General features: G+C 52.0%; 1 protein-coding gene across 1 annotated transcript in view; it reads right to left on the reverse strand.

Moving 5' to 3' along the window:
- The window catches only part of LOC128337203 (palmitoyltransferase ZDHHC3-like), a 33203-nt gene extending 15319 nt beyond the window's left edge, over nt 1–17884 (reverse strand). Inside the window, exons 1-9 of the mRNA XM_053277946.1 lie at nt 17686–17884; nt 16047–16135; nt 11174–11253; nt 10476–10588; nt 9992–10053; nt 8710–8830; nt 7985–8057; nt 7118–7247; nt 1142–6443 (exon numbers count right to left, since the gene is read on the reverse strand). Of these exons, the coding sequence (XP_053133921.1) occupies nt 6352–6443; nt 7118–7247; nt 7985–8057; nt 8710–8830; nt 9992–10053; nt 10476–10588; nt 11174–11253; nt 16047–16135; nt 17686–17867 (942 nt within the window). The 5' untranslated portion in view covers nt 17868–17884 and the 3' untranslated portion in view covers nt 1142–6351. The remainder of the gene's footprint in view (nt 1–1141; nt 6444–7117; nt 7248–7984; nt 8058–8709; nt 8831–9991; nt 10054–10475; nt 10589–11173; nt 11254–16046; nt 16136–17685) is intronic.

Here is a 17884-nt window from a genome sequence, read left to right on the forward strand (position 1 = left end):
AGGCCCTACCGATTCCCAGACAGAGACTGCTGCTAAGGAGAGGAGAGCTGGTCTTGTGGTAGCAAGCATGACTTGTCCCCATAGCTAAGCAGGGTCTGCCCTGGTTGCATATGAATGGGAGACTTGATGTGTGAGCACTGCAAGCTATTCCTCTCAGGGGATGATGGAGCCGCTCTGGGAAGAGCAGAAGGTTCCAAGTTCCCTCCCTGGCAGCATCTCCAAGAGAGGGCTGAGAGAGATTCCTGCCTGCAACCTTGGAGAAGCCGCTGCCAGTCTGTGAAGACAATCCTGAGCTAGGTAGACCACTGGTCTGACTCAGTCTATGGCAGTTTCCTATGTTCCTATGTATGGAAGAGAGAAGCAGACAGTAAGCAATAAGGAAACTGAGCTCTGGCCAACAGCTCACAATCTCTCATGGGCGAGGATCATGCAGCAGAAAGCAAGATTTCAATTCCCAACAGCAAGACACCCCACCCGCGGGCCCGAAATATATACCTCTCCACATAAGCAAATGAGCCTCGTCGCAGGGAGGGATGCAGGGCACACACGGGGTCAAATGCTTGGCCCACATTTGCTGGGGCCATGCACTCAGGCGCTCCTAGGCAGTCACTCGCCGGCTAGGACTTCCAAGCAGCACGGGGTGGGAGACCTTCCTTTGACCGGGTCCAGGGCTGGGGTGGCCAGCTGGCCGCTCGCCCACCCCCGAAGCAAGGTCCCTGAGTGGCAGGCCTGGATTTGGCTGAAAGCATGCGGGGGGGGGGGGGCGGAGTGGGGGCTGGGGGGAAGCTAGGCCACGTTTTCACTGGCAGGAAGCGAAAGCGAGGGGTTGGGGAGCGGAAGAAAGTTTTCCAGTGTAAGGAAAGCAGTCTGTGCTTTGATGCCTATCTTGGGATTTCACATGGAATGCCTGAATCCCGAGCGTGCATACGCACTGCACAACTCCGCAAGCATTACGGCACCTGTCTTATCAAGAGACGGACCTGTCACAAAGGGGTCGGTTCGAACACCACCGATACACACACTTCGGAGTGCCGTACTGTACACCCCGCTGCCCAGCTGGAGCGCTCCACCAGAGGACAGAAACGGGCGATGTCATGCTATTTTCCTCCGCCCGCCCCCACCGCCGAAAGAGTATCCTCACCCTGCCTGACGGTTGGTTTGGATACCTGACCAGCTGGGCCTACGCGCCTACGGAAGCGGAGATTCCGGGCCACACTGGTCTGAAAGGAAGGAGGCCCCAAGGGTCAGGACAAGAGGAAGGACTGTTGCCACATCCCCCCCCCCTCCTCTGCCTCAGATCTTCTTTCCAGACATTCTCCTCCTCCATCACTTTCTCTGACTCATCCCCCTGCTGAAAGGCTCCCAGGCCTGGTTCCAAATCCCCAAGCCTCCCAAGGCCGCCAGAGCGGAGGATCAAATTTCAGAGCCCACAATGGAGGCTACAATTTCCATTCCTGGTGCTGGATGGAAGGAGGCTGTTGGTGGAACTGGGTCAGGGAGCTGGAACTGGTTTTTTTTTTTTTTAAATCACAATCAAGGCGGCTGCAAAACTGAAGTTATGGAGCCGGGGTGTGGGTGTGGGGTGGGTGTATTATCCAGAGGGGCCAAGAGTCACAAAGAGGCAGAATTTGCCCAGAAAACAGTTTTTAAATAAGCCTTGCTGTAACACAAATAACAAGCCTATACAGAGATGGCCTGTCATATTAATACTGAAGAATCTTCCCAACAGCACACTCCTGTGGTCCAGCCTCCAGAAATACCTTTTCAGCCAGGTGGCTGGGGATACACTGAGCCATGAAAGGCCCTTCCCCTCACTTGCATCCTTGCTACCTGCAGACTAGTCACACACACACACACACAACCCCCTGGACAACTGCATGGCTGAGCTCCCTGGGACCGCCTGCCCTGACACTTCACTCAAGCCCATATGAAGCGCTGCCTGCTGGGTTAGATCTGCGATGGCCCATTCACACACGCAAACCATCACTGGATGTTGCAGCTGTTGGGGGCCGGGGGAACATGCATGGTGTAAAGCCACAGGGTCTCTACCAAGTGCAATGGTCACTGCAAGCCTGTCAACGGACAGCTGCATAAGGGCGCCTGCTTCTCTTCCCCCCGCGTATGCTTGCTCACACTGCTGATCAAGGGAACTGGGATTCTCTCCAGAGAAACTTGGGAGGTTCTTCTCGAGTGAGGTGGGTCAGATTCCAGGCTTGAAGGATCTACATTGCCCTGTTTTTAACTAGGACCCACAACCAACCCCAAGAAACAACTGGAGGCGGGCGCAAGAAGGGGCAAAGCTAGGTACAAAACGGCGGCTCAGAGGCTGAGCCCTCCACCACTGCCTGCACCCCAAGAGCCATGCACCGGAATAACCTGCAAGCACGAGTATAAATCTATGTGTGAGTGACGACAGAGCAGGGATTTCAACAGCCTGATTGAAGAGCAAGTTCAAGTTCCACTGTTCTAAAAACTGGGCGTCAAAAACCCTTGTCAATGTACTGCCAATGCACCCTGCAAGTTAGCCAGCAGTCTGCCAGTGGATCCTTATGGGCTCCCCCCCCCACCTTGTGTAGGGACCTGTACATGACACCGAGGAAGGAATGGGGCCGCTCAAAGCCACCACTGCACCGCCGAAGCAAATCAGCTGGTACGAAGCAAAGGACTCTACATCTTGGTAATGTCAATTTCAGTTTATTTTTATTTTTAAGAAGGGTGCATAGCCTTCCACACGCCAGAGATCGGCAGACACTGCCTCAGCTCTCCCAACGTTTTGTTCACGTGGCTACCTAGTTCCAGGGGTCGGGGGTTCAGCCCCTCAGGTGGCCCTTCGTCCTGCCACAGGACAAACTGAATACATCACTCAAAGAAAGCACATCTGCACAAGCTCTTCCTGGACCTACCCTGGTCTCAGCATTCAGCTTGCCTGGACCAACCTTTTTTTTTTGGTATGCTATTATTTTCCATTCTACCTCACTGCAGACACAGCCACAAGCCAAGGGTCTGGAATTCTGCCCCAAAGCCAAAACACAACAACAACCCTAAACCCAATTAAATATTCCTCACTGAGCAACTGGAATAAAGGATGCAGAGTTTATGTTACATTCAATGTCCACAATTTCCAGAGCAGCACGATTTGCTTTTACTACTGTTTTTTTTTTTTTTTAAAGGGATTCATTGCACAGCTTTGACTGGAAGAGGAAGAGAGTGGAAAGCAAAGTGCATCAAACCCACAGCAGGGAAGAGCGACAGGAGTATAAGAAAAGAATACTGTGTTATGAAAACAAAGCAATGGAACAGTGCTGTGGTTCGGTGCTAGAGCCTCTACGGATGCAGGGGGTTCCAGGTTCAAGGGCTGGGCAAGACTCCTGCCCGAAACCTGGGATAACTGCTGCCAGTCAGTGCGGAATATAATGGCCTTGGTCGGACCAGGCGTCTGACTCAGTACAAGGCAACTTCCTACGTAAGAGCAAAGATTCCATGTCGTCTCGCGCTCTCTTGGCACCACAGATGCCCCCCACTTCCTGTAGGTCACGCGAGCGAAAAACTGACTTGCTTCCTGTGCAAGTGCCAGGCGGCTTTTCAGACAGCAGGCTTTACTACAAGGCTTTACTGCGAGCTCGGGGCATGACGGATACTCCCATGCAAAAAGAGGATTTTTTTTTTTTAACCCCGGACATAAATCGGGCTAGGTTCCAATACAGAGGGGGGAACCCGAACCATGTGTGAAGCGCTCTCTGAAACATCGCACGGACTTCGGGGTAAATCTGGCCGATATGTGAATGCGCACCCAGCCTCCCAAAGTGAAGTCGCGGCGAAGCGGCCGTCTGAAAAAGCTCCAGGCTTTTCTTCTTCGACAGAGCACACGGCATCTAGCCCGAAAATGAAGCAGCATGTCCAAATACAACCTGAGCAGCTGCAGAACATCTCAGGGGCATCCTTAACTTCCCCTGCAACACGATGGCTGTCTGCAGGGCAGGCAGTCAATTGCTCACCACTCCCACCTGGCTACGCCCTGCATTTGGGCCTTCGTCTAGACCTTTGCTAATTGTGATAATTCTCTCTCATAAATGCAAGATAAATGGTTCCCCTTCTCCTCCTCCTCACACCCTCTATTCATTTCACAGTTCAAAGTTCACGGTTCCAAACTGGCTTGCCAAGTTTCAAGCGAAGCCAGATCCTGGCTGGATACGGGGTGGCAGGCGGGAGGGCAGAGAAGTCTTCTTAAACTAAGCAGAACTGAATCAAAGCAAAGGGCACAAATTAAAGCAGATGCAGCAACAGAGCCCCGTGGAACGTAAAACTGGCGACGTTGTGCTACGAACCCTCAAAAGCAGCAGCAGCATTGCTGGGGTGAAGCGCATCAGACGGAAGCAGCAGCTGATACGAAGGGCACTGGATTCTAAAGGGGACACAGCTCTGGTGCTTTTGTTCCCATGTAAGATGCAGCTCCGAGGTCTAAGTGGGGAGGGGGGGCGATTTTAGAGGTGCAGCTTTCCCCAGTGCTGCAGCACCAAGGCAGGAGAAGCTGCACCTACTCCTCAAAGACGCGTCCTTTTCCAGTTACCAAAGGCTCAGGTGCCAACCTGGGCTGAAGAACAGAACCGCAGTGCTGTTAAGCTTTGCCGAGGCCCAAACCTGGTCACTGAATGCACAATCTGAAAGCCACGATCATAAAAACACCACCCACCTGCTGTGTCCGCTGGGAGGCCTTGTTTCACACCCTCTTGCCTTAGGAGGTGCATTCGGCTGGGATGCAGGAAAGGAGCTGTGTACAGACTGCAGAATACTCTCCTGCAACAGACCCAGGCACCCTCCCTCCTGTTAAGTGGGTGACAAAGACGCATTGGTTCTGACAAGCGTTCAGTTAAGATGTGATTTTCACCATGGTTTAGATGTGGTAGTGGCATGGTTTTAAACGTGCTGTGCTTTCCAGCTGTACTGTTTATTTTGTTCTGATGTACCATATTTAATGTCTTTTAGATTTGTTGTGATCCGTCTTTTTTTTTTTTTTAAAAAAGGTCTGAAAGGCGGGTTACAAAAGTGTTCAATAAATAGGCGGGAAACCCAACCCCTCAGGACTAAGGAGCAACATGCAAGACAAACAGGGCTGATTCTATGAAAAAGAAGGTAGACAGGGAATCCCTGGAATGTGTGGGGGAGGAATTTTTTTTTAAAAATGACAAAGCCATCCCTTTTGCCAGGCTCAACATCTGTAGTAGAAGCCTCCTGAGATATGAAAGAAAATCAAACACAAAAACAAGAGCTGGAAGGTGTAGCTATCCCATCCCTGCACGCCTCCCCCAGCATTACGTCCTGATTTTGCTTCCAAGGCAGCCAAAACACTTGGCAGGATGGGGCAAGGGGCAAGCACTGAAAAGCAACACACACACACACACACACACACACACACACACACACACACACACACACACACACAATGTTCACAGCAAGCTAGACACATAAGCAGACATACCACAGGCAAGTAGCTACAGGAGGGTGCCGCTGCCTGCTCCACACACCTACCCAAGCCCTGCCAGGGGCCAGGAGAGATCAAAGTCACACACATCACAGAGAGACAGCCCAACAACAGGAGACAAAGGGTGTGCAGACAGGCACTATTAGCCCAGAGTAGCAGCTTCCCGTCAGCCTTTGATTTGCTGACACATTAAAAACAACAACACCCCACCGGTGAGTTGGACGCTGAAGCACACGTGAGAGTGTCCACAGCCCCTGGGACGAGATCAGGGCCTTGGCGCCTTGCCTCCCACTGCAGGGGAAGCGACCACATGAACCAGAGTAACGTCTTTAGCGGGCACAGTTCCCTAGAGAGGCAGAGTGGCTTGTGAAGGACCCATTAGCAACCAGCCAGAGGCTCACACTGCCCTGGAGTTCCGTGTTCTTGCAGGCTGGGGTGGAAGTCTTCAGATCCCCGAATCAGGGCACAGGGCTTAAGGTGCTTCCTGTGCAAGGCAGGAAGTCAGGCCTGAAGGGAAGGGGCCCCTCTCCCACCCACTCCTCCTTGCAGGGCGAGGACTTCCAGAGCGGGTTTCAGTGCAGGGCTCGCCAAAAAAAAAGCCAAAGGGCCACACCGGCCAAAGGGTTCAGAGGCAGGAGCCCCTCGCTGAACCCAACAGCACGCATTCCTGCCAGGGCATGGAGTTTCAAATGCTTGTGGAACACAGGTCCCCCCTTTTCAGGACTCAAGGGATAGGCCACTGACCACAGCCACTTCCTCAGGGTGCAGCAAGGAACCAAATAAAGCTTTTGCTCTCGCCGGGAGAGAGAGAGAGAGAGAGAGAAAGTGGGGAAGCAAGGAGGGAGACTTTCCTTGGGGGCACCAAGGCCAGGTCACACGTCGTAGTTGGGCACGTAGCTGTAGGAGGGCCCGCTGGCCAGTGGAGAGGTGCAGTTGCATGGGAAGAACCAGCAGATCACGAGCCCTGGGCAGGGAGAGAGGGAAGGCTGCTGTGAATACCGAGACGAATCTGACGAATCTTGATAGACTGCTTTTCAGCCCAAGACCCCAAAGCAGTTTACATAGCTATGAATAAATAAAATGGCTCCCTGTCCACAAAGGGCTCACCATACAAAAAGGAAACACAAGACAGACAGCAGCAACGGCCCCTAGAGGAATGCTGTGCTGGGGATGGAGAGGGCCAGTTGCTCTCCCCCTGCTCACGGAAGAGAATTTTTTAAAAAGGTGCCTCTTTTGGAGAGGAGAGCTGGTCTTGTGGTAGCAAACATGGCTTGTCCCCTTAGCTAAGCAGGGTCTGCCCTGGCTGCATAAGAATGGGAGCCTTGATGTGTGAGCACCGTAAGATATTCCCCCCCTCGGGGGATGGAGTCACTCTGGGAAGAGCAGAAGGTTCCAAGTTCCCTCCCTGGCAGCATCTCCAAGAAAGGGCTGAGAGAGACTCCTGCCTGCAACCTTGGAGAAGCCGCTGCCAGTCTGTGAAGACGTTCCTGAGCGAGATGGACCAAGGGTCTGACTCAGTATACGGCAGCTTCCTATGCTGTTGAATCAGCAAGGGAGTGGCTTGTCGCAGGCCCTGGCTTCCACAGCTCGGGATGGACACCCCTCCACCCCCGGCCCAGCCACCCTTCTCGGACAAACCTCGGCCGAACACCTCCCGCAGGAGGGCGATCTTCGGCTTCCGCACGTGGGACACTTCTCGGTGCGCCTCCTTCCTGAGCCGATTGCGCAGCTGCTCGATGGGGGTCTCGTCCGTGATAATGGAGACCAGCTGGGAGAGAAGAAGCAGAGAAAGTAGCACGCAAAGGTCCAGACCCATTCCAAGCAGCACTCCCACCCACCTTTTGTCCTGAGAAATAGGAGCTTCCACTTTTTTCTGCTGCGTTGCCATCATTGGCCTGCTAGAAGCTGAAACCTCTCCCACCCTCACAAGCACCCATGTCACTTCAAGGCAGAGGTGATGCCTGGCTGTCCGAGGAACCAACCGAATGGGAGGGTGCACACCTCAGGGTTGGAGCACATGCTTCGGCTGCAGAAGCAGCCAGGTTCGATCCCTGGGGTCTCCAGCCAAAACAAAGGCTCTGCGGGAGCAGCCCTGGGAAAGACCTACAATCCTGGAGAGCCACTGCCAGTTACAGCAGAAAATACCGTCCTAGACAGACTACTGGTAGAGGCTGTTCCTTCCTTCTGGAGGAATCATTGCTCAGTGGTAGAGGAAAACGCTTTGCTTGTTCAGTCCCTGGCATCTCCACTCCAGGGAAGACTTCTGCCTGAGGAATACTGAACCAGAAGAACTGATGGTTCCATCCCGTACAAGGCAGCTTCATATTGGCCAGTGCCCATGCCACCACTAACAAGACACAATTTCGCTTCTGGTCCCATGCCCGTGCAATTTTGAAACTGCTCACATTCTGCTTTTGTTTTATAAGGACTCTTAAAATCAGAGAATTTGGCGGGGTGGGGTGGGGTGGTTGATTATCAAAGGCTAACCCACGTAGAGCAACTAACCTGGTCATAAAATATGACTGTGACGAAAAGCCCAAAGAGGATGGATTCCACCAGCAAGACAATGTGGTGAGCACTAGAGGAGGAGATGGGAAAGAGAAAACATAGTCAGGGCTCTAGGCTCCTCAGAGGAAGAGTGGGGTATAAATGTAAAAATAAAATAAAGATGGGAAGGCGCGAATGGAGTGCTGGGGAGTGTAGCCGTCACCCTTGCTTTCCTCCTAGGGCTCTTAAGAGAGGGCTCCCTCTCTCTTCAAGGGCCCTCCCAGCACGGAGAAAAGCACAGTACAGTGGGATATGGCTCTCACATTGGCAAAAAAAACCCTTCCAGAGCGGCCTCTGCATGAAAAATAGCGAAGATCACTGGTGTAGAGCAACCCGACGTGGGAGAGGCAGCAAGGCGCCGAGATGGACACAGGAACCGCTCCCCCACCTCGGCTGCCCCCAGTTTCCAGAGGGACTGGCCCAGCTGCTCTGCAGCCGTCCGCTCAGCGCTTCTTCCTCTCCCTTCCCCAGGCCCTGAGCCAAATTCTGGAGCTCCAGTTGTTCTTGGCAAGAACTGTGTGACATGGCAGTTTCTTTAAAAAAAACCCAAAAACAAAAAAAACCAGCCCAGCCCTGAGAAGGCTGTGCTGAGGAATCTGCAGGGCCCCTGCTGAGACGACTCAGCCCTCCAGTGCCACATAAATTCATCAGCCTGGTGAGGAAAGGAAGAATTGGGCACTTACGTTTGGAGGTGGCTGCCAGAAACGCCTCCTTCGGCTCCTTCCGCTTTTCCTGCCAAGCCCTTGTCGGCGGGCCACAGCCAGGTGGTCAGGACCAGCCCCATGGCGTAGAGGCTGGCCAAGCCTGTGGCCGGAGAAGGAGGTCAGCAAAAGTCAGGATGGCTTACCAACAAAAAACAACAACCAACCACCCCTTCACTCCACTCTAACCCATTAGAGGGCCAGCTGCCGTTAACTCCCCAAAACGTGGCCAGGATGGAACTGCAGCCTCCTGTTTGTTAAACCGGCTTCAAGGGTGGCTCTGTGAATTCCTGACCACCACCGTTCTCCTTCAGTTTCTAGTCCTCATGGTCACAATTTTAGAAAACAGGTAGCAAAGGAAAGACAGGTTCGGACTGCGGGTCGGTTTGGACAGTTTTAAAGCTCTTTAACTGCCAGAGATGAACAAATTATTGGTGCAGAACTAAAGATGTGAAGGCCTAGGGGGGGAAATGTGTGTTGTGGGGGGCAGGTTTCTTTTTCTGGAAAACTCGCCCGCCTCCCCAGCTTTTTTCAGAACCATTTCCCCACCCTGCCCCCATCCCCAGGCCTTCAGATCTGTGCACAACCCACCTCTGTGCACACACGACCTCTTCCAGACTAATCAGGGCCTGCTAAGGGCACTCTGCCCATGGGCTCCCAAATTCTTGGCGCTTAAGGGACCTCAAGGGAGAATGGACAGAGCGGCTGAGGGGAGCAGCACACTTCTGGGCAGCTGGCGGCAGTAGGTTTTAGGAACTAAGGCCATTAGGTGAAGTGGCAAATGAGGAAAGAGTCAAGAGAAGGGCTTGCACTGGAGGCCTTGTGCTGGCACCACATCTCTAGTGTGGGGACAGGAAAGGGCACCCCAGGCAAGGGCTAATCTCAGCCCCGGAAGCAACAAAGATATTGGTTAGAAACTGAGAACAATCCCCAGGTTTTTAAGGCAGAAGTTAAAGGCATGGCTGGGGCAAGAGCGGCCTCTAGAGGGAAAAGACAGCAAGGGCCGCATCAGAGAACAACAGAATTTATGTTGGGCCAATGCCTGCTAGTGCAGAAGGAGAGGAGCTGGTGGGTCTCACCGCAGCACTCTTCAGACAGAGCTGTGCACAGCTCAATCAAGCAGCACGAGCTTACTGGGCTCCAGGCCCGCAGAGGCCAGCAGGAGGGGCCGCTAAGCCAAGAGATCAACCAGGACTACTACCCCCGGCTGGTCCCTCCCAAGAAACCCCCTTCTGAACCACAGCGGTGTCTGCTTCCAACCTGCCTGTATAGAAGAGGAACTGGATGAAGTATTTCTGGTTCAGTTCGCCAACACAGTTGTTGATCCTACAAAAAAGGCGGAGTGTGTGCGTGTCAAAAGAAAGCCGAACCACGGACCTCGCGAATATCAGAGTTTCGTCGTCCCCCCACTCCGCCCCCGTTACAGGAAGGCAGGACAAGGTTGAAGTTGCCCAAGTGCTTTGCTGAACGACTCGGGGAAGCCCCCTCCACCAGTCCCTGAAACGTGCCACCCAAACCCCACTGTCGGTGCGTGTGGCCCCAGCCAGTGTCCCCTTCTCCGAGGGATCCCCAGATGTTGTGGACTACAACTCCCAGAATCCCCAGCAGCAACAGCTGTTGCTTGGGGCTTCTGGGAGTTGTAGTCAACAACACCTGGGAATCCCTGGGAGAGGAGAGACTGCCCCCGGCCACACCACCCCAGCCCCCCCCGCCCCCCTGCCTTGCCCCGCAAGCTTTGAGAACCTCACCAGGGGCAGTGATGATCCATGCGACGTATGCACCGGTGGCAGACGCGGCAGTGGTGAGCCCGCGGTGGCCGGTACGTCTCACAGCGGTTGCACACTGTCCAGTCTTCATTATTCTGGAGAGGGCGGGAGGAGGAAAGGATGCTTCAAAGGGAAACCTGCATCACCTCCCTCCGGCTGCCGTGGGGCCAGGTCATCTGCACGCCCAGACCCCAGTTCCTCCCCAGGTGGTAAGCCTGTGACTCGGCTGTCTCACGGCAGATCTCATGATTAAATATGCTTCCATTCAGAACGGAAACGGAAGAGCCAGAATATGTGGTGGGGACCCCAGGGAGAGGGCCATGGCGCAGTGAGATGCTCCCAGGTTCAAGCCCTGGCAGCGTCTCCAGATAGGGCTGGGAAAACCCCCTGCCTGGAACTTTGGAGAGCTGCTGCCAGTCAGTGTGGACCACACTGAGCTAGGTGGACTTAGGGCCTGATTCAGTATCAAGCAGCTTCCTAGGTTATGTGGTTAGTGCTGCGGTCGAGTCCATTCCTGGCTTCTCCGTTAAAAGGATCTTAGGTTGCAGGGGCTGGGAAAGGGCCCGAGACCTCGGAGAGAGATGCTGCCAGTTGCAGCAAACAATCCTAACCTGGAGGGACTACTGGCTTGACTCTGGCAGGACAGAATCCTTGCCTGGCGAAAAGGCTCACAAACTCACCCGGCTTTTCTTGTGTGACGAACTGCTGCCGCTCCGGAGATCAGAGAAGTCAATGGCAGTGTCAGGAAGTGGGACCATGCCTGAAAGAGGGAGGGGTGGGTGGGTCATATCAAGGCTGGCAGCCGCTCAAACCTCCCCACAATAAGGCCACCACATATTTTGTTGCTCTTATTTTCAGAGAAGGCTCTTGTCACTGGTCTTCAACCAACCCGATGTTCAAATCCATTTATTTCTCATATTTACAAACCGCCCCATATCTGGGGGGTTTTCAATTAAAACCTTAAATCACACAAAACAAATTAAAACCACCATCTAAAACGTTACGAACTAAAAGCCTGAGAAAATACGGTAGGTGTGTTTTCAAATGGGGATTAAACCATTCCTAATTGGGATTAAAAGGTCCTGAGCGTACATCCCGGGGAAATTTGGTTTCCATGCTTTCCTTGGCCGCCCAGATTCTTTGTTAGGATTTATACCCCATCTTTTCCAGAAGGTTCGCAACGGGTGACAGAAGTTTAATGGACAGTTAATAATACAATCAGTAACTGTATTTATGGGCCCACAGCTCTGAAAGAACAGGGCAGTGGTGTGTGTAGTGGCTGAGAGGCCAAGAGCGAGAAATGCCAGGTTCAAGCCTCCAGTCAGCCATGAAACTCACAGGGTCACCTCAAGCAAAACATGCTCACGTTCCTGTCACTGTCCTTGGTTGGCTGGTAGCAGCTGCAGGATAATATTATATCCTTTTTAAAAGCCTGCAAACATTTATTCTCCTTTCCTCATCCTCCACGGTGTGTCTTTTGCTTGAAGATAAAAAAAGTCCTTCTATAGCTAATGCAATATATATCCTTTTTTTTAAAGAGAAAAGACCACTCAATCCAGGAATGTAGGCTTGAAATCTTCAAGTGTATTTGCTATTTTCTTGATGGATGCATGTAAACCCAACTTCAGGGAGAACCGGTCTATCAGTGGCTATGAGTCTGAGGGCTATAGGCCACCTCCAGCCTCAGAGGCACGATGCCTCTCAATCCCAGTTGCAGGGGAGTCACATGCTGGAGAGAGGGCATGCCCTCAACACTTGCCCGTGGGCTTCTCGGAGGCATCTGGTGGGCCACTGTGGGAAGCAGGATGCTGGACTCGATGGGCCTTCTTGGGCCTGATCCAGCAGGGCTGTTCTTAGGTTCTTAACCTCCCCCTGCCCCAAACCCCTCTAAAATCGAACTGAAAAATGTGGATGGAGGCTATTTATTTAGGATGCTTACCATTTTTCAACCAAAAAAAGGTCTCAAGCCAGTTTACACCACAAGAGGAGTGAGAAGAAAGTTCCCTGTCCCAAAGAGGCTCGCAGCCTCCAAAACCCACGGGGCCGGGGCACCAGCAACGGCCCCTGGGCAGGAGCTCTGCCCTTGCTGAGCTGTAAGAGAGCTGCCATGGCGAGAAGGTGGCATCTATTATTTAGGGAACAGCTGCTTCCCCACAGAACAGTTCCCGAGGCCGTTTATGTGGCAAAGAGACTGAGAAGATGGCTCCCTGCCCCAAAGAGGCTCCAGGCCGAAAAAGAAACACAAGGAGGACCCCAGCAGCCGCCCCCGGAGGGGCGCCACCATCTGGAGAAGAAGCCTCCTGTCCTGGCCCACTGAGCAGATGCGACTTAACAAGGCCAATCTTTGCCTGAGGGGGCTGCTTGCAGCTTGCCCACTCTGCCCTTTTAAAAAACAATACCACCACCACCACCACCACACACACAAATCTGTAAGGGAGACCCCCAGCAACGGCCACTGGGGGGAATGCTACGCTGGGCTGAAGAGGGGAGGTTGCTCTCTCGCTCGCTCTGCTAAACAGCGGAGAGCTACCACTTTTAAAAGGTGCCTCTCTGCCCGAGCGGCAAGAGTTATTACCCACAGCTAGGAACAGAACCTCCAGGTTCCAAGGCAGTATACCTCTCAGATGCTGGGAACAATCAACAAGGGATAGCTTTGACCAGAGGTGCACTCAGGTCATTTTGGAGCCTGGACCTAAAGGCCTTTGGAGGCCCACCCCCGCTACGCTTTCTGGAGCCCTTTGCTGCAAGTCAAACAACATCCCCCTATTCTGATCCCACATCTTGCTTGCCCCACTCTGTCTCTAAAGCACCCAGCACAGATCACAATCACACTCGGCCGCCGGGTGCGCTGCAGGCCAGCGGTGGCCGCACCACCGGCTTGGACTACCACAGCTCCCCTGGATGAAAAGATGGGCCCACAGCCCAACCCAGCAAGGCAAATCCTCTGCATTTCTAAGCAAATCAACAAGTGAAGACGCAGCGATGGCTAGAAGGGACATGGAGAATCCAGGCCTTTTCTTTTCTCCTTTTAAAGTATATCGTGGATTAAGACAAAGTGCATCATGCATTAACACTGAGCCATGGGAACAGAACAAACCCCCGACAATGATGCAGGCCCGTTACTCAGCGGAGATGTTCTCTCCCTTAATGACGCAGCAAAAGGACATTAGCGTGATAAATATTTTGATTCTGCATTTGAAGAGGGGGCGGACAAGCGGGATGATACATTGAAACCGCGCCAGTTCGGCTTCGGCGCCAAGCACCACTGGCCAAGATGACCGACGGCCTCCCTCTGCCGAAGATAAACGCTCTTGAAGACCAGCAGGCCTGAGGGCCCCCTTCCAGGGTAAGACAACACTTTCAAGGAAGCCAAGGCGAACAACCTTGGATCCCAACAAGCAACCGCGGGAAAAATAATTCCAGCCAAAGGATGGGCCAGGCTTCTCCGTTTCTCGCAGCTGCTTTGCCTGGATGTGCTAAAACGGCATCATGGAAGAAGCAAGAAGCGAGAAGCTACAGAACATGGAAATGTGGGTCTGAGCAGTTTGTGGGGAGCTCAGTTTTCCCTGTTCAAAGAGGGGGCCGAGTGGCTTCGTCCCTCTCAGTGAAGCTGTTAGTTTCCCCCTTCTGCTCTTATTGCATTTTCTTCTGATTTATAAGCAGTGTTTGAATTTCTTCGCTACACTGTAACAACACACATCTCAAATGTTGTTGTTAGCCACCTTGTGCATTCACAAAGTGGAAAGGCAAGCTATAAATATTTAAGATAAGAGTATGAGTTTCCAGCCCTTTTTGTTTGCCAAGGAAAAACCTGGCATTTGGATTTCGCACAAGGGATGGGGCTGTAGCTCAATGGCAGAGCAGCCGGTTTGCAGGCCGAAGGTCTCAGGTTCAATTGCCGGCAGCACCTCCAGGTGGAGTTGAGAGAGATTTCTGCCTGAAAACTTTGCAGAGGTTGTAGCAGTGTAGACAAACCTCAGTCAGACAGACCAAGGGTCTGACTTGGTATAAGGCAACTCCCTATGTTCTGATGGGACATATAGGAAGCTGCCATATACTGAGTCAGACCATTGGTCCATCTAGCTCAGTATTGTCTTCACAGACTGGCAGCGGCTTCTCCAAGGTTGCAGGCAGGAATCTCTCGCAGCCCTATCTTGGAGATGCTGCCAGGGAGGGAACTTGGGACCTTCTGCTCTTCCCAGAGCAGCCCCATCCCGTAATAAGGGGAATCTCTTACAGTGCTCACACTTCTAGTCTCCCATTCAGATGCATCCAAGGTAGACCCTGCTTAGCTAAGGGGCTCAACCAATGGCCTTGAATGGACCACAGCACAGCACTCATTCTGCCCAGCATCCTATTTCCAACAGAGAGCAACCAGACTTTGCTCATTTACCTTATCTAACATTTCATCCTATTTTTCTACGAGACCATTTTTCTAAGTGGTGGCTAACAAGTGACCTGTTCCTCTTCTTCCATTCTCTTTGCCATTTACACATATGGGGGAAAGAGCCAAGCTGCTGACAGAGTAACAGCTTGCTTTAGAGCCTCTGCTTCAGACTGTTATTTTTCTTTTCAGAATGAATAAGTAAATAAATAACTTTGTTAGCCGCCCCATAAGAAATTGCTCTCTGGGCGGCTACGGAGCTTTTCAGACTGTTATGTCATGTTTTATGTTTTGTTACAGTGGTCATGACAATAAATTAATTTACTTGCTCACACGTATGTACAGTGACCGTCACTAGCATTGTATTGAATTTTTGGTCGAAGGGAACTTCCAGTCCTATCCAGACATTACATTGTAAGCGCCTGTACACACTCACACACTTTTGTGTGAATGGCTTGCATGTACGTTTATTTTAAAAGTGGTGGGAACCAGCCCCGTCTAATAATGGTACCATGCTTCCCAATCTGTGTACAGTGTACATGGGCATAGGTCTGTATGCATATACAACAGGCCTGCACAACTTCGGCCCTCCAGCTGTTTTTACACTACAAGTCCCATAATCCCCAGCTACAGTGGCTAAAAATCAGGGATGATGGGAGTTGTAGTCCAACAGCTGCAGGAGGGCCCAAGCTGTGCAACCCTGTTGTATAAGCGTGCAGACCTATACCCATGTACAATGTACACAGATTGTACTTGTGCTGAATGTGTGTACAGGAGTTCTGTGAGACCATTTTAAAGTGAAAGCGAGTGGATGCGACTACAATTATGACACTTCTGAAATACAGATATTTCTTTCAGTGTTATGACTAAGAGCAGTAGTTGATCATCCCTCCTCCTCCATGAATGTGTCTAATCCTCTTTTTTTTTTTTTTTTAGTCATCTGAGCAACACTGCTGCTAAGTGAACGGACATTAAAAAAACCTTCTGAGTGCACAGACATGCGCACGCCTTAGAGGGAACACTGGCTCCATCTTGTGGCAGTGAATTCCGTATGTTAAAGGGGCAATTGTGGTCAAAGGGGTACCAAAACTGTCCTCTTGCCCAGGAAGCCCCTACACCAACAGTAAAGCCACAGTGGCCTCCCAAGGGACGAAAGAGCAGGTACTTACCTGGGTCGGCAAAGACAGCCCGCGTATGGCAGGCCAGCAACATCACGACAATGAAGTTGAATGCCACGGCATGGAACGGGCACCAGAGGCTGCAACAAACGGAAGTGATGAGATCATTAGCATCCCACAAGCTTTCTTCTTCCCGCACTCCCAGGAGGCTAACTCAGTGAAATTCAACTCTCTCTTATGCCATCATAACCATCTCCCAAACTCATATTATCTGGTTGCAAACATCACATTCTGACAGGCAGGCAGGCATCATCTTACTAATGCAGCACTCTTTGGGTTTCTTCGTGGAAGAAAGGGAGGTTTTAAATGTTATGGCCAGGATCCCAAGGCCTAGTTTTGGGGATGCTAATCGCTTGAACACGCACAGCGGAATTTCTTTTTGACTTATTTTCCACTGCACTCTCTTCCGAAATGCAGCATGTGGGAGAGGGGTGCTTTATGACACAATGGGAGTCCCACTCGGTACACCACAGTTCCTTAGGATCCTGGCCCATAAATAGTTCCTGGAACTCATCAAGTTGTTAATGATTTGGACCAGGGATTCTCAATGTTGGGTCCTCAGATGTTTTTGGACTGCAATTCCCATAATCCCCAGCCCCAGTGGCCTTCAGTTGAGGATTATGAGAGCTGAAGTACAATGACATCTGGGGACCTAATGCTGAGAATCCCTGGTTTGAACCGCGTAACAACAACAACAACAACAGAATGTGCTGCAAGGCCCTACTTGTGCTTAGAAGCAATTGTAAAACAGATTTAAAAATACTAAAGCTCTATTCCACACCTCTGTTGTCTGCACTGCAATCCCCTCTCTCTATTTATCGTAATTACAAGACTTCATGATCTCATATAAGACCTTTAGAAGAGACAAGAAAATTTGTCATCTAAAGCTCAGTGTCCCTCAGAATGAGCATGTCCTCAGAGAAAGGTCTCAACAAAGCTTCCACAGGCAGAGCACCTCTAAGCATGTGCAGAGTTCTTTCATCCTCCCTCTCAAGGAGAAACAAGTGTCCTCGAGCAGAGGACCTTTCTGGTCTCCACTGCTGTCTTAACTATGTATTTTGAAGTTTGTTTTAAGCAATTGCTTTTTGTTGCAAGGTACTTCAAGTTTGCTTTAGAAGGTAAAGCAGAACATACATCTTTAATTTATCCAAGTTGAAAAATGTCTTTCCCTAAAGACATCAGCACAGCAGTGGGTGTTAAGACTTCTCTAAGGGAGCGGAATCCCCCTTACCTAAACCCACACTTTAGGGCACACTACATTTCTCCCCAAAGCCAAAGCCCAAAGAAGAAACCACAAGGCCTCTAAGCATGTGCTGAGTACCATTCCTCCCCATGGGCAAAAAAGCCTTTAAAGATAACTTATGGGCACAGTGCCCCTGAGCACATGTAGAGTGCCTTTCTCTCCCTAATTGCATTCTTAAAACAACTTAAGGGCACAGTGTCCCTGAGCACATGCAGAGCAAAGAAGCCTCTCCCAAGGGCACAGTGCTCCTGGGCGCATGCAGAGTACCTTTAGCCCCGATGCCCCTGAGCGCATGCAGAGTGCCTTTACTCCCCGCTACAGGAGCCAAGAAGCCCCTCCCACGGGCACAGGGCCCCAGGGCGTGTGCAGAGGGCTCGGCTGTCCTACCTGGACCGGAAGCCCGGCTGGAGCAGGACGTGCTCCAGGACGACGTAGTCGGCATAGCCCACGCTGAGGTAGGTGAGCAGCAGGCAGAGCACCCCGCACGGGTCCGCCCGGCACCGCCCCGTCCCGCAGCAGCGGCACCAGCCGCGACCCCCCGATGCCGCCGCTGTCACCGCCGCCCCCATGGCAACCCCGGCAGCTG

This window comes from Hemicordylus capensis, chromosome 14 (genome assembly GCF_027244095.1).
Source record: "Hemicordylus capensis ecotype Gifberg chromosome 14, rHemCap1.1.pri, whole genome shotgun sequence".
Taxonomy (NCBI): domain Eukaryota; kingdom Metazoa; phylum Chordata; class Lepidosauria; order Squamata; family Cordylidae; genus Hemicordylus; species Hemicordylus capensis.